At 42.3% G+C, this 15,768-nt stretch overlaps 2 protein-coding genes across 2 annotated transcripts; both read right to left on the minus strand.

The window, feature by feature from the left end:
• Positions 1-2,432: 2,432 nt before the first annotated feature.
• On the minus strand, positions 2,433-6,069 carry hyal1 (hyaluronidase 1). The gene is made up of 4 exons (XM_076747772.1): positions 5,979-6,069; positions 4,684-5,594; positions 4,515-4,604; positions 2,433-3,033 (listed from the first exon to the last, which is right to left on the minus strand). Exons 1-4 carry the CDS (start codon positions 6,046-6,048, stop codon positions 2,707-2,709), a joined length of 1,398 nt encoding a protein of 465 aa, XP_076603887.1. The 5' UTR covers positions 6,049-6,069; the 3' UTR covers positions 2,433-2,706.
• Positions 6,070-6,713: 644 nt separating this feature from the next.
• On the minus strand, positions 6,714-11,606 carry hyal2a (hyaluronidase 2a). Its single transcript, XM_076743325.1, has 4 exons — positions 11,385-11,606; positions 9,748-10,720; positions 9,115-9,204; positions 6,714-7,797 (listed from the first exon to the last, which is right to left on the minus strand). The coding sequence occupies exons 2-4, from the start codon at positions 10,675-10,677 to the stop codon at positions 7,420-7,422; spliced, it is 1,398 nt and encodes a 465-aa protein (XP_076599440.1). The 5' UTR covers positions 10,678-10,720; positions 11,385-11,606; the 3' UTR covers positions 6,714-7,419.
• Between the last annotated feature and the right edge of the window lie 4,162 nt (positions 11,607-15,768).

The raw sequence follows: 15,768 nt of genomic DNA on the forward strand, positions 1-15,768 counted from the left end.
CACCGTGTTATATCAAATAATACATCTGCGGTTTCAAACTGCTGCAAAATGTCATGTGCAAGTTTTCCTTTTGAATGTTCACGCTCTAAATTTGCAAACACAGGCGGAAAAGTTCAACGCTGCATTCTGAATATGACTTTCATACTGCAGACAAAACAAAACTTTAATAAACCCAAGCCTATTAAAAACAACACAGCATTATTATAATTCCCTCTCTGTATTTGGACAGAGGGAGTTTAGGCTGCCAGGGTGAAGAAAATAATAATAATGAACCGACTGACAAGCAGCACCGAATGTCAATCAGTATGAGAGCCTTGTTGTGTTTTTCCTGCCATTATCAAGTAAATACAGGTAAATATAGTGTTTTAGGATAGACATTAAATTGTGTCCTCGTCTTTGAAAGACAATTGAGCAGTTTATCTGGTTCAAGAAACAGCACAATCAACTCCAAAGAGTGAAATGATTTTTAAATAGCACACCGGCTGTAGATATCTCTCCACAAGCTTTCAAAAAAGCATCTATCTCCTCCTCATTTCCTCACAACCCAGCGAGTAATGATAAAGCAGGAAGTAGGAAACAGCAGAGCCTTGTGGGAATCTCTTCTTCCAGTCCGCCGACCCTTGGGGGGGGACAGAGGAGGGAAATTACTACCAACAACACCAGTTCGGAGCAGCAGAGGCATCAGATAAAACAGCATTGTGCACGCCACTCGTAAATCAATCAAGGTCACATTTTGTTGTCTTTGGTTCTGTGTTATAGTGGCTTTAATTCATCATCAACACTTGAGCTGCTGCAGCCGGAGTATAAACTTATCAGAATGTGACATACTGAGTCAAATGTGTGTTTTCCCTCTACAGTTATTTGGCTCTCCTTGCGATTTCTAACACCCTCAGCTCTGACCTTGATGCCTCTCCTCTCGTGAGCTGTCTCACAGCACCACCTGCTGGTCATAAACCTGCACACAAATATTTTACACGAAAACTCCAGCATGCAAATGATGTCAAGTCTCAACTAAACAACATTTCAATAGATCCCTTCCAGACAGCAGTGGAAGAAGAATTCAGATCTTTTACTTTCGCAAAAGCAGCAATGTCACGCCATTAATAATACTCCATCACAAGTGTCCTGCATTCACAATTTTACTTTAGCAAAAGTACAAAACTATATGAGAAAAATGTACTCATTTCACAGAATGGCCCCTGAACAGAGATTTCTTACAGTGAAATATGATATCATTGGATTATTATTACTGTATAAATCTGTAAGCATCTTTTTCGATGTGTTTAGGCAATGTGGAAAGTGGGTAGTTGAATCTCTAGCAATAAATCATATTTTACAAGCTGATCATATAAGCTGTATGTTTAATGTTATTATAATTAAGGTTAAAGTTATCCTTCAGACATGTTTTAGGACAGAAAAACACTATATTGCTCTAAATGACTACACTTTGGGTAATAATTTGTTTTATACAATTTTTACACACAAACAAATTGAATTAATGACATAAAAACACATCAAACTAGAAGACAAACAGAGAGCTCAGACCTCCGTCGAAGCCATTAGTCCACTCTTCAATGATGCAAACCTGCAAGTGCAACCACGAGACTTACATATGTCTGGATACATTTCCAAAACATGTGGATGTGAGTCAGAGGATAATATGTTGCATGATATCTATGTGTTTACATTTCCAGAGCCACACCTTAGTTTGAGAAAAACAGTGTTGTTACAGTCGTTCCAGTTCTCCCATCAACCCACTCACTGTCCTCATGTGCTCCATAACGACCGCTTTCTGCATGAAGTCTGAGCAGCTACGTGTGTAGTCTACCTCAGAGGATTACTGCGACCTGTGAACATGGACTGTGATGTGGAGTCAATGCACAGTGTTTCTACAACAGGTTGTCGTGTCTCTATTAAGCTTTACTACCATCTACTGACTTATAGTATGTATTGCATTAATTCCACCAAGGCCTTATCTCTTGATGTTAATGAAAGCCAAAAATGATTCATGCATCCGCCTTGTGATTCAGATCTGCTCCATCCAAGCTTCACCCGTCCACCAAGTTTCATAAACATCAGGCCAGTCGTTTTTCTATGATGCTGCTGATAAACAGACAAGCGAACCTAATCTAACATAACCTCTTGTCGAGGGTAATGACATCTACTCCTTCTCATTCATTGAAGAATCCAGGATCTATGAATATTGTTAATATCAAAATTAGCGATTAGCCTCCGTGCTAATTGTGATGTCCTGAAATCAGCTCATATGTACATGTCTTAAACTGAGATTTAAGGTGAGCACAGAGAAACTTTCCTCCTTCAGCGGCTGAATGTGAAAAGAGCCTTCTGGTGTCAAACTCTGCACATGCTTCATGCTGCACAATGAAGATCAAACATCCAAGTGAAGATGACAATAAGCAAAACAACTTTTTGAGTGGAGGGTGACTTTAAGAGTGTATTCTCAGAGACAGATTAAGGCAGACCTTTGGAACTCAAATGGTGAAAAGATTTTATGTTATTAAAAAACACATTCATTAAGTAAATTAAGGAAAACTATAAAAGCAAATCATTAACAGAACATACTGGTCAAAGTTTTGGACATTTCCATTCACAGGTGACCACATGCACACATGCAGGTATCCACCTCTGTACCAACTTTAAATCTGTTAGAGCCATACTGTCACTGGCTTACAAACCTCAAGTCTTTTATCCATGAATTGGTTTGGAGCAGCTCTCACCACCCCACCCTTGGTAACACTGGCACTGAAACTCAGACTTCAGGAGCGTCACCTCATTGCTTTTCATCTGTCCTAAAACTCTGTATTTCTGCCCCCTCTTTGGTCTCCTCTCAGACACCACCTTCCACATGGCAGGGTCCAGGTGGAGGTAGGCCCTTGAGTTCGGGTTCCTCCTCTGGCATCTTCCCTGAGACGAGCACAAGGCCTGGCTGCAAAGAGTGGCCGCTGACGTGACGTTGACCAGGTAAAGACCCAGAGTCTCGTCTACGTAGGATTTGACAGCATCACAAGTGGCCTAAAAGTTGGACAGAAACAAATTGGGATGCTCCAAAGAATCGCCAATAAAGCATTTAGACAACTGAACACCTAAATATGGACCAGTACTCATGCTCAAGTGTAATATTGGTGATCACACCATAGCAACAGTTGATATGATTATGAAAAAAGGACAAATTTCCCAGCAGATGAGACATCATGTGTTCATGTATGTATTCAGTAGGGTCAAATGGGCCTGGGGCCAAACAGAAAGTCTTAGAAAGGTCTTTTCATGGGAATTGCTGTCAGTGAAAAAGATGTAGAGTAATGCCAGACATTCTTTTAGAAGACATGGACAAATGAACAGGAAAGTAATAACATCATTTAAGAAGTATAAAAAATACTGAGGAAGGAGGTAAATCTCCAAAACATTCACTGAAGGGATCAAGCTGCTGTTCTCAAGCTTCGTTTTAAACTGTCTGACTTGAAAACGTGCAGACAAAACAGGTTCAGACCAGCATGAGCTTCAGTTCAAGTCTGTCAAAATTAAAGCACGTCGCACATTTCCTCCTCAGTAAACCAGGCTTTATGTTTGATCTGAAAATTGATTGTCATGCTGCCCTCATCTTCTCTCCAGGAGATATTTGAGGAGACAGCGAAGAAGCAGGGCCTTAAAAACACCTGTGACCCAAACCACATCCTTCACAGAGTATGAGCTAGTAGAGGGTACAGGTTAGCAAACTGTAAACTGAACAGGTACAAATTCTCCTTCATTCCACTATCAAACTACTGAACACCAAGAGATGAGGGGTGTGTGTGTGTGTGTGTGTGTGTGTGTGTGTGTGTGTGTGTGTGTGTGTGTAGACATGTATTATTCACATTGTGGGGACACAAATCTGTTTACAAAATCACATTGCGAGGACTGGCATACCTTATGAGACCAAAACGCAAGTTCCCATGACGTAAATCATTACATTTTAGGGTGGTGACTCGGGCTATGATTAGGGTAAGACACCAGGAAATGAACACAAGTCTATGTAATGTGCCTTAATGTGATGGAACCAATATTCCTGATGTGTATGTAAATCTGCATGTAATTCTGCAGTCTGACTGTAAATATGTGCTTCGTCACGGTGTCCTCTCGATGCCCAAGACAAATTTCTCCCATGGGAGACAATAAAGGCTACTCTACCTAGCTAACAAATGTTTATGTTATCTTTATTTTTGGTTATCTTGTCTTCATCAGGGTGGTGTCTGAGGTTCTTTCCAGTGTTCTTATTTTCAGTCATGTAACTTGTATATCATCATAGACGCAGCAGTAAACAGAAGCAAACAAAACGACCATCATCATCATCGTTTAAGAGATTTACAACACAAATATAAACCCAAATGTGTCTGCAGGTATCAACATTGAGACAAACTGTGAGCATGGTTTCAGTCCCAGAACCAAAAAATGAAGGTCAGATCATCTTGACAGTCAGCTGAATCTATGTGAGCATGCTAACAGGTCAGTTATCATACCTTAGATTTGGAGAAGGCATGGTCGCCCCAAAGCACCACCCCTGTAGATCCTAAAGCAGCACTCTCTCCAATGGTGTAGACCAGGTGCTCCTGCAGGGGGAAACAACAATATTCAGACCAAACCATGACAGTCCCAGAAGTGCGTGGAGTTAAAACATCTGCCACTTGCCTGAGTGAGGAAATCTAACGTGTATGTGTAGACGATGCGAGTGTAGGGGAACACGGGTGGTGCTGAGGTGGTCAGCAGGGCTCCTGCTCTCAAGGCCTCCAGGATGCGGTGGTGGGTGTAGAGGAGCACTTCTCTATCGAGGTCTCGCATCTCGAGGCTGAGGTAGATGTCGGGATAAAGAGCAGAGGAGACGTTCCACAACCACAGCAGCTCGTCGTTCCTCTTGGTCTCTACATCTGGACACTCTCCTGTGTAGTTTGCCCTTTTATCACTGTAGTAGTTGTAGCAGTTGGGAAAACCATAATAACCCCACAGCCCGTTCGGTCGTTCCTCCTGGCCCAGTTTCAGTGTTTCCTCCATGAATTTCCTCGCTGCTTCCTCAAACTCCAGCCTTGCTGCAGCGTCTACCTGCGCAGGGCTCCAGTCTGGATGCCTGGACCTCACTAGCGCTCTTGATCCCTCCCAGTACACCTCTTTACTGTCCCAGTTTCTCTCCCATACAGGCCTCCAGCTCTCCCAGTCCACCACAGCCAGGCCCTGGAAATCCCTGTCAGGGATAAGGGCGTGGATATCTTCAGAGGCTACTCTCAGGTGTTCATCTAGACTGGCGTTCTGTGGCACCCCACCATTGATAGCCTCTGCCTGGCCGGAGTACCTGGGATACAGACCAAGCTTGTCAGCATAAAAGATGGTCATGTTTTCACCCATGAAGGTTTGGTTCTGGTTCTGGACGATGCTGAACGTGCCCAAGTCGAGGTCCACGCCATATTCAGAAAGGCAGCTGGCAGTAGGGGCGTTCCACACGGCGAGGAAAGGCAGCTGGGAAAAAGATGAGGTTGCAAACTGCAGCCCTGAAACAAGGCTGATCAGTTTAAAGAAAAGCAGCACCTCAGGATGAAGCTGACTCATCCCTGCAAAGAAGGACAAGACAACACTGCAGGTATCACTGCTGGTTTCACTGTTAGTATCACTGAAGTCTGTTGAGAAATTCTGAGAGGAGGTTGCAAAATTTTTATGTGCAAACAAACTAACCTGTTTTTGAGTTGTGAGGCACACAGAGTCTCAAAGTTCAAAGTTACAAGCACGTTTTGTTTTTCTTTTTTGATTTTCTGCACCAAGAATTTCAGCTTTTATCCAAATAAGTTCTTGTCTTTGTTAATGCTGCACGATTTTTTTTTCCAAATAACCAGAAATGTTGTTGTTCTGAAGCTACTTGGGTGTAAAGTAATGTCCTGTAGTGAAATCTAGTGTTAGATAGAGTAAACGTGTATTTACAGTTCTGAACAGTAACTTACCTATTTCACAACTGGGTTTTGGTTTGGACTTTGTGGTCTGAGCTGCAGGAGACGCAACCAGCGGTCTCATGACCTGTGTGACACATGCACGAAAAGGGGAAGGAACAAACACAGAAGTGCGCTCGGATTTCGCACAACCAATCGTAAGCGCGCAAAGGTTTCCGTACAGCCAATCAACGGCGCGCACAGACTTACTAACGACCAACCGTAAAAAACATACGGATCATTTTCAGGGGCAGACGGATTTAAAGTCACAGCCAAAATAAAACCCATCGTGATGCGTCTCACCGCTCTGTCGGTCTGAACTCGGTTTTCAGCTCGTCTCAATAAAAGAATGAAATATAATTGAAGATTAACAGTTTACTGAAGAGACTTGATCTGGAAATGCAATCGAGGTTTACTCTAAATGGCTGTTAAGCAAGCCATAATGAACTCTTCCTCCTCCAAATTTAAATGTATGCCTTGGTCAACTCTTAAAAGCAGCAAAAATAACTCTTGGCTTAACAGCACCCTACAATTACATGGGGAAGGGGGTATGAGGCAGCAGCCTGCAACATGTGTCCCTCCCTGAGCACCAGCTGGCTTTGCTTCCCCATAGTGGCCGACGATGACATGTTTTTTTCCCCCGGAAGCTCAACTTTTACTGACTGCAAGCGGCAAAGATATACCTGTTTTATCTGAAAACCACATTTCCAGTTTATTCCCATCTGTAAATCTTAAGAGAAATGACACAATGAGCTCAATAATGAAGTTTATTTACTTAGATAAAAGTCAAATTTGTGGACAGCATAAAGAAAGAGGCAGTCATGTAAGTGAAATTGTGGAACATACAAAGTGCCAAAAATTGGCTTTTGACATTGTGCTTCTGATGTGAAGTGGGCTGTCATTTTTAGCAAAAACTGAGTGATGTAGTGTTTTAAGAGAAAACTAGTAGTCATATTTTGGCCATAAAAATAGGAAAATATCATATAAAACACCTAAAAATACATTCAAATAAATAGTAACACTGTAATTGCTTTCATAAAAACATCAGATGTCAGAGAGAGTTCATACTGAAAAAAGATCAGGCACTTCAAATATATTGTGCTATTACCAGATTTAAGTGCATCAGCTCCACTTTCACCACAAGCTACTGACATACATGGACTCATTCATCACATCCCCCCACCGACACTCTGGGAAACAGTGACTGAGAGGAAACTGAGAGCAAAATGTAAACAAGGTCATTTCCAGCGAGCCCTCCATTGTTTAAAAAAGATTCAAAGTTATAAACAAATATAACTTTGCAATTTCCACAGTGTTTCTTATAAAATTTCACTTTGTGTCATCCATTTACAGCAATTAAAGAGAAAGAAAATGACACTCCTCACTCCTTACAACTTGGTGTGCTTCTGTATTTAGCCATGTGAAATATAGCTATGCCTGCAATGTTTGTGGTGTACTAACAGAGGAGCAGAGAGATAATCAGTAAGATCACCCATTGCGGTGCAGATGGATTGGTGGCTTGAGATGGCTCCCTGATCTGAACGCAGCTCTCTCCCTCATGGCCGCTGTAGCACTGACACTGAAACTCTGCTTGAAATCTAGCCTTCTCCGCTTCACCCAGCTCTCCGGTGACTGTGGGCTTGCCGTGCGAACTGCTGATATTGTGGGTGAGGGGGCTGAGATGCAAGTAAACGTCGCTGTCTGGATTTTTGCGCAGACAGCGGCCGTGAGAACCACACAAGGTCTGGCTGCATAGCTCCGCTGCCGTGGAGACGTTGAGGAGGTATTGACCCAGAGGACCCTGCAGATACACATCCAGGTTGAAGCAGCTGTTCTGGAGAGAAGAAAAGAAAGAAAAGACAGTCATCACTGGCCGAGAGCTAGATTAACAATAAGCCTGCACTGTGGGCCTCTAACACCAAACCTGCAAATGTCTTTAATCACATTAATCATGTGTGTGAGGTTCAGGGTTGTGATTTTTTTAAGTACTTTAAAGGAAACCACAACAGCTTTCTGTGTAATATTCAGTGGTGGAGGTGAAGTACGCAGTAATACCATTATATAAACATACTCTGTAACAAGTAGAGCATACTGCCTTCAAAATTTCAAGTATCAAAAAAGTAAAGTAGTCACTGTGCACAATGGTTATATTCTTCTTAAATTAACGTATAAGCAGCAATATAATGTTATATATGGCTGACTATTGGGCAGTCTATTCTGAAGCAATGCTTTATATTATATATTTAGTCCAGCACTGAAGTAAATGTGCCTACAGTCCACCGCTGCTAATATTGAACCCTTATCAGTAAAAAATATTGTTATAATGAACTTAAGGCAGTTTTTTTTTTTAAATCAAGTTAATCTTTTTACCCATGAGCTACACACACAGTTCTATTAAATGGGACGTGTAGCTGTGTTGGTTCAGGGCAAACCATCACAAAAGCAGAGTCTGCTCTAGAACTATAATAATGAAAAAAAGAAAAGGATCCTAAATCTTTATGACACACTTCATTTAGATGCTGCCGTGTTCACACACCCAGTGTAAGACGTGCTGATGGAAAATTTCTGTATTTCTTAATGATGAATCGCTGCTGCAAGAGCAACACATTTGACATAAGGAACGTGGAATAAAGATTTCATCTCTAATGAATGCCTGTCTGTGGGTGTTCTAAACAATTCATTAAAATAAGAATTCTTATACTATAGTTCAGCTATATAAAGACTAACATATAGGCCATGTTCATTCGGGCAAATGTAAATCGATCAAAACAGTTTTCTTCAGTTTGTGTGAATGCAAGATATGCAATGAAAGCACCAGAATGCAAGACCTGTTTGGGAACAAACACTGTTGGTGGCTGGTTTTAACATTTTGTCTGAATTGGGCAAAATATAGTACCAAGCAGCCTAAACGTGACTAAAAAAAAAAATCCCCGACTTGCAACAAGTATCTCCTGTTTATCTGAGGATGTCCGTGTGACTCAAGCCACTAACTGTGAGCTGGAGCCTGGAGGAATAATTGCTAGTTATCAAATGACTGCACACATGACAGACAAGAGGAGCAGGTCAAAACTTACCAGATGATCATGTTTATAGTGGCATTCTAAGTTTTGTCTGAGCGATTCCGTTTTGTCATTAGTGTGTGTTCGCTTACTCTGCTGCTCGCATATGCTGCATCTCCCCACATGATGATTCCAGCTGCTCCCAAAGCCACACTCTCCCCGATGGTAGAGACGAGGTCAGTCTGTAAAAGACGATACGGCACTTAAACCCCATCACATTTAACCTTCAGCAGCTATAAGACTAGTAGGCCAAACACAGGAAATATACACAGCTGAGTATCACTAAAACAGGGTCAAGATGTTAGTGGGGCATAAGCTACTGTATGTGAAGCACAGCGGCGGCTCTTATCTGTTCATTCTCCCATAAGGAAATGGTCTATAGGGTGTTAGCGAGATTCTGAACTTAAGCAACACCCATCCTGCCCACACAAATGACAGGTATTGGGGTGTCTGTCTGCTACCAGAACAGGAAAGGACTGTGGCTGCCGATAAGGAAAAGCTATAGCTCCATGCACTGATCAGAAAGACAGAGGGAGGGAGGGCTGAATGTCACAGCTACAGTGTGACTGAGAGTTAATCTTGGAACAAACAAGTCCATATCCTCCGCTGCCAAAATGTATGTTATCATACGTGATCAACTCCGCACATTAGTCATTTTAAATGTCACCAGAACGGTAAAGAAAAGGCAGGAAAAGAACGTTTCAGCAAGAGAAAGCCACAGTCACCTCTGTCAGCTGGTCCAGGGAGTTGGCGTAGGTGGGCCGGGTGTACACAAAGACAGGACGTGCCAACCCATCGCCTGATGATGCCAAACGCATGCCCTCCTTCACTCGGTTCCGGACGAACTGCCGTCCGGAGGCTGAGGAACGCAGCACGGTGCCCATGTAGATGGAGGGGAAGAGGGCCGTGCTCTCGGTCCACAACCATTTCAGCCGCTCGTTGCGGGCCACTTCCACATCAGGGCAGCGGCCTGTGTAGTTCTCCAGAGTGCGCCTGTAGTCGTGATTGTAGCAGTCGGGGAACAAGTAGAAACCCCACAGCTGGTTGGGCCTCAGGTTCTTGGCATGCTTCAGCGTCTCCAGCATGAACTTCCTGGCAGACATCTCAAACTCCTGCTGGGCCACTTTTGCCACCTGCTCCGGAGGCCATGTTGGGTTCTTCTGACGCACCAACTCACGAGAACGTCTGCGGTAAACATCTTTGCTTTCCCAGTTACGTATCCAGAGCGGGCGCCATTCCTCCCAATCAATGACAGCCAGACCCTTGGCTCCTGGTTCCTGTATATACTTCTGCACCCCCTCCTCCATCTTTTGCAGGTGCTGTGTGATACTGGCCATCTGAGGCAGCCCACTGTTCACTGGCGTTTCATCTGGCTCAATGTAGGGGTACAGGCCTAAGCGGTCCTTGTAGAAGATGGTGAGGTTCTGTCTAACAAAGCCCTCATTGGGTGAGGCCACGATCTGGAAAAGGTCCAGCTTAAAGTGAATGCCATGCCGCGGGGCACAGTCCTCAGTCGGGACATTCCAAGCGAGGAGCAGAGGCTTTTGGGAATACAGTGGCCATCTCGTCGGTTTCAGTCCCAAAGCGCAGAGGCGGTCCCACAGCAGTGCAGTCAGCAGCAGTACTTTCCAGTCAGGCAGAGTCCAGTACAACATGTCTTCAGATGTGAACTGACAGATAGGACTGTCACTCTCTGCTCTACAAGTCACAGAGGAGACTGAAATTTAGCTGTTCAGTTCACTTGTCAAAGAAGTGGCAATCCCAAGTGCACTCATTCATTAAGATAGTCGTTCAAAAGGCTATTTAAAACTTATACTAAAGCTTTAAATCAGTAGATTCGTGCACAATGCAAGATAATCAATGCTGCAACCACAGACTAAGAGGTTGTGCAATAAATAAAGGCATCTAGTTGTTTCACGTCTTTATTTATTGAAAGCATTTTAGTTATGTGTGCAGAACACCTAAGCCTTTCTGTTAAATGCCTTCAAATGTGAACAGACAGAAAGTCACTGCCACTCTCACAGAGGAAAGCGAAATCCTTTTTTTTGTTTACTTTTCTGCTGAGTAACAATCCTCAGTATATTTATTCACAGTAATCAGCAATGCTTTTAAACCCAGAGCCTAAAAAATACACACTGCAGTGCACTGTGTGCAGCTTATCAACGCTAAAAACAGCCTAGATAGAGAATAACAAAAGAAATGAGGCTAGTTTTCGTCTCTATTTACAAAAAACATCTTCCCATGGTTTAATCTGTGCTTCAACTTCTAACTCTTTCTGTAATAATCAACAATGAATGAGCAAAAAGGTGAAGTAACAGGAGAGTTAAGTCACATCAGTCTCACTGCAGCTGGACAAACTTACCTTTACTGGCAGACTGAGGAAGCATTCCCAAAAACCAGAAGCCTGCTACTTCAAGCCGCGCTTCTGTGTTGCCTCAAATTGGAAAAACTCAAAATGAACATTGCTTTTGAGTAAGAAAATGACGACGGGGTAAGTTCACAGCGGCATGCGTGGCCGGTAACGTCCTCTACCTCTGCCGTCCGCTCTGAAGTGAAGAGAAGAGGAGTTGCCCCCCGCGATGTTGTCAGTTGCTGCTCGTCCGCGAGGGCAAAGCTACTTTCAGGATGTTCCATTCAGACTGGAGGAGAGGGGGGAGTGGCGAAACAAACCGGACATCCTAAGAACTCAGTCAGCTTGTCTAATCTGTGACACCGACGTGTTTCCTCACCTCAAATCTCCACTTAAGTTCAGATGAAACTTTAGTGAACTTCGGCTCTCATTTTGTCGTGTTTTCGTTAGACATGTCCAGTGTCCCAGTACAGCGCTGAATGAATCAGTCCAAGAAGTTTGCTACCGCCGCCGTGAAACAGATACACTGTAAGCAGCAATGTCAAGACTCAGAGAAGGTCACAGCGGGCCAGTGTGCCACATCCCTAAATAAGCTCATGCCCACAAATGACAACTGTGTTCCTGTGACCTTTCAGCTGCATTACAATCAGATCATATAGCTTGTAAACACTATGACATTTAGAAATTACGCGAAAACTTTATTTTATTTTGAAAATATTTGATTTATTTTGGTCTACTCGAAAACTTGCTCCAAATATTTAGTATTTCTATAGCATTAATAACAGAAACATGGTATTTAAAAAAAAAAAAAAAACATCCTCAACATTTAGAATCTTCTCAGCCAACCAACCCCCTGTGGATGTGATTTGATCAGATTTGATCTGCAAATCTGTCTTACGACTCTTATTTTGTAAAGTTCTGATTAGTAGGTGGAAATAGATTCACACCCATTTCAAAGCTAAGAAGAGCACAAACAAAAACACAATACTCATATATCCCTTACCCCTTATATTACCTTAGCGGAGTATGTGTTCATGTGGGACCCAGTTGCTTATAATAATAAGATGAAAAAGGTTTTTAAGACCTTTAAACCTGGTCCCAGAATATGGGATAGACTCCTTCCAGTGGTAGGAGTATTTAGATCTTTTGCTAAAGACACCAGTAACAGTAGTAACCGTACACAAACATGCTTAAGTAAAAGTATGTATGTATTATCAGCCAAATTTACTGAAAGTATCAAAAGTAAAAGAACTAATTCTGCAGCAGAAATCGATGCATTAACATGTAAACAGCATTTTAATGTTGTAGTGAGGCTAATTTTAAATTTCATTTACTTTTTTCACCGTTGGGTTGTTTAATCCATAACAATGCATCACATTTAAGAGGATGATCATAGGTTTCCTTTGGAAATATAAATAACAAAGAGTTTTCAGATAAATGTAGTATAGTAAAAAGTATATGTAACTTTGTTACAAAGTAAGCTTCAAGTATAAAACACCACAAAATGGCACTTGAGTAAATGTACTTGAATGACTTACAATACACCACTGTCTACACTAAAACACTGCTTAGCGTCAACATATGCTGTATTGTTGCATTAGTCCCTCAACCTTTTTTGATCATCCAAAAGTAAATGAATACTGGTTTTGTTCCTTTACATGAAGTGCTTTTACATTTCCGCACTTGACTGAAGGATTTTAATGTGTTTTTTCCACTAATACTCTGAGCACACTTCAGACAGTGGGCATAAGGCATCTGGCATGCAGATGTCCCTGCTGCCAGAGGCATGTGATGACAGCCACTGGCAATGGCTCAGTGAAGTTAGCGAGTACCATGTCTCGTCATGTTGCCAAGTGCAGCAGATAGGAGGGTGCAGGACTGGGGTTAGGCAGGAGGGATAATGGCCATGCTCCCATGGCCACACTCTGACACATAATTAACCTAATTTAACAACCTGTTTTCGTTCTCTAACAGACTGTGTAAAATGGAGGCAGGAGCGTGGACAGCTGTCATCACTAAAAGCCTGTCTAATAGTCTGAGTTAGTCTTGAAGAAAGTGTTCCTCTAAAAGACTCTTCCGCTTAGCAGACACACATGAGCCTAAGGATGCCGGAGCACATGACTAGGGCGGGGGGGGGGCTGGAAGTGAGAAGTTTTCCTGTGTCAGAGTCTGTTCCGCTGTTTGTTTTCCAAGCTTTGCTGACTCACCTCAGCGTGTCATCAGTTTCTCTCTCTTTTTCTGTGTGTGTGCTTAAGGAACACGAAGAGTGTGAACGACCCATGCGAACGAGGATGGAGGCATAGGAACAAAGGAGTGGCCTGGTTTCCATCTAGTCTCGGCTTCCCTTTGACCTCTGCCTCCTGAACATTACATCAGCAGAAGTCAGGGACCGTCAGGAAGCGAAAACAATAGCAGGGAAACTGGAAACACACCCTGCCACCATCACGTTACGTCCAGTGCACTTAATGAATTGCAATGCATTTGGGTATTGGTGTGAAATGGTAAACTGGGATGGATGGAATTTCATTAGAACAACTGGGGTGGACCTTAATAAAAGTTTACTACCTCATTTGTCCTGATACTACTGACCAAAACAGGCTCCAAAACAGCTAGTTTGTATATAATAAAGTAAAATATGGCAGGGAGGTACCTAAATGTGCTGCAAATCCCCAAAATGTGTACTGGTACACACATTTTACAACTGCAGTTTGCACCTAATCCCACTTTCATGTGGGTTTATGTATGTATTAGACATACAGGATGTTACCATCAATTTCCCATAGAGGATTATTTGTTTTCCCTCAGTTACATGAACTGCATACTATCACACCATACCTCAGTAAAGAGTAACATAATCCAACTGTGAATTCAGATGAAACAGGCTCCAGTAATCACTGCTGCTTTACTTCAAACAGCTACAGTGTGTCAGGGGCTCCCGGTGAAAACAATATCTCTTTTACTCTTCATAATTCAAAGCATGTTTTAGCTCTTTTTCAAAGCAGCTGATAATTTATAATGACTATCTTTGTCAACCACAGCCCCATGGACAACTTCTCCCTTTAATAAACACATTGTATGAATCAACATAGTGCTATACAGTGTCATAGTCATGAGGTTCATACATTTTTATGGCTTTACGAGAAAGGGCTCATCCTTTTAATACAGGCTGGACTTTTAGCAAAAACATCAAAGACCAGTGGAGAGGAAACACATCAAAGTGACTGACCTCTGGCCCAAAAACACTCCCAACCACATTCCACACAATTACAGACACCAGAGAATGCCTGCAAAGGAAGCCCTACCCATTTATTGTGGGGATTTGTCAACTATGCACACTGAAATATGTTTACATTGCCATTAAAGTTTGACACTGTGCCAGCTGGCAGCACCGGCCTGAACTGGTCACGATTTGAGCCTTTGAGCGACAACACTTAATTATATCTTCTGCCATTTTGGGAAATCTAACAGCAAAGGATTATCATTAGAGGTAAGAGGGTAAACATTAAATACAACAAACACCACCAGGCATGAACTCATTAGAGTTAGCACCGGTATAGGTTTCTGCTGCCATCTAGAGGGGGCATACCTTCCGTTTTATGAAAGTGTAAATTAGTTGCATTTTAAAATAATGTCTGCAGATTATCTCTATCTCTATCTATATTTGCATGATTGGGACGTAGAAATCTGTGCACACAGCAGCCTTACAGCTAAGCAAGGCGGACTGAAATTTAAGAAGGCAATGACGAAAAGCTAAAAATAAGGTACACTCACAGCTGTCGTGGAAGTACAGGAATCGCTGACTACATCTTGGAAAGTGATAAGTTGATTGAAGGCAATCTAAGCTTGCCCATTCACTCTTAGCAAACTAAATTTATTGCAACATGTACTCAATGAGTTTTCAGTGTAAAACTGAGGCTCACGCTCTCTCATTTTCCCATTTTTTAGTCTCCATTTTTGTAGATGGAAAGACATACCACTCTCATGTCTGTGCATTCAATACGAAGCTGAAGCCAGTAGCCGGCTATCTTAGCTTAGCATGAAGACTGTGATCAGGGGGAAACAGCTAGCCTGGCTCCTTTGAAAGGTAGCAAAATCCATCCAGCACTTCTAAAGCTCACTGATTAACACGTTATATCTTGTATGTTTCACACACAAAACCTGAAGACAGATGCAAGAGTGACACCAACCTTCTCATCTAACTCTTGACAAGAAAGTGAATATGCTTATTTTCCAAGGTGTTGAAATGTTACTTCAAACATCAACCTTTTTTTTAAATCAATTTACATCCAAAATAAGATGTGTATGGGACTAATACTGCGCAGATACTGCTTAGACCTAAAGCAGCATTAATAAGAGGCCATAACCAACACAATAGATGATTCCTTGACTCAAGATA

This window comes from Chaetodon auriga, chromosome 2 (assembly GCF_051107435.1).
Source record: "Chaetodon auriga isolate fChaAug3 chromosome 2, fChaAug3.hap1, whole genome shotgun sequence".
Taxonomy (NCBI): domain Eukaryota; kingdom Metazoa; phylum Chordata; class Actinopteri; order Chaetodontiformes; family Chaetodontidae; genus Chaetodon; species Chaetodon auriga.

Coding starts and splice junctions, on each gene's coding strand:
- hyal2a (XM_076743325.1), bottom strand. CDS start 10,677: ATGTTGTACTGGACTCTGCCTGACTGGAAAGTACTGCTGCTGACTGCA. Junction 9,205..9,747: donor CCCTGGACCAGCTGACAGAG/GTGACTGTGGCT, acceptor CGTCTTTTACAG/ACTGACCTCGTCTCTACCAT. Junction 7,798..9,114: donor CAGCATATGCGAGCAGCAGA/GTAAGCGAACAC, acceptor TCTTCTCTCCAG/AACAGCTGCTTCAACCTGGA.
- hyal1 (XM_076747772.1), bottom strand. CDS start 6,048: ATGAGACCGCTGGTTGCGTCTCCTGCAGCTCAGACCACAAAGTCCAAA. Junction 4,605..4,683: donor CGTTAGATTTCCTCACTCAG/GCAAGTGGCAGA, acceptor TTCCCCCTGCAG/GAGCACCTGGTCTACACCAT. Junction 3,034..4,514: donor ATGCCTTCTCCAAATCTAAG/GTATGATAACTG, acceptor TCCAACTTTTAG/GCCACTTGTGATGCTGTCAA.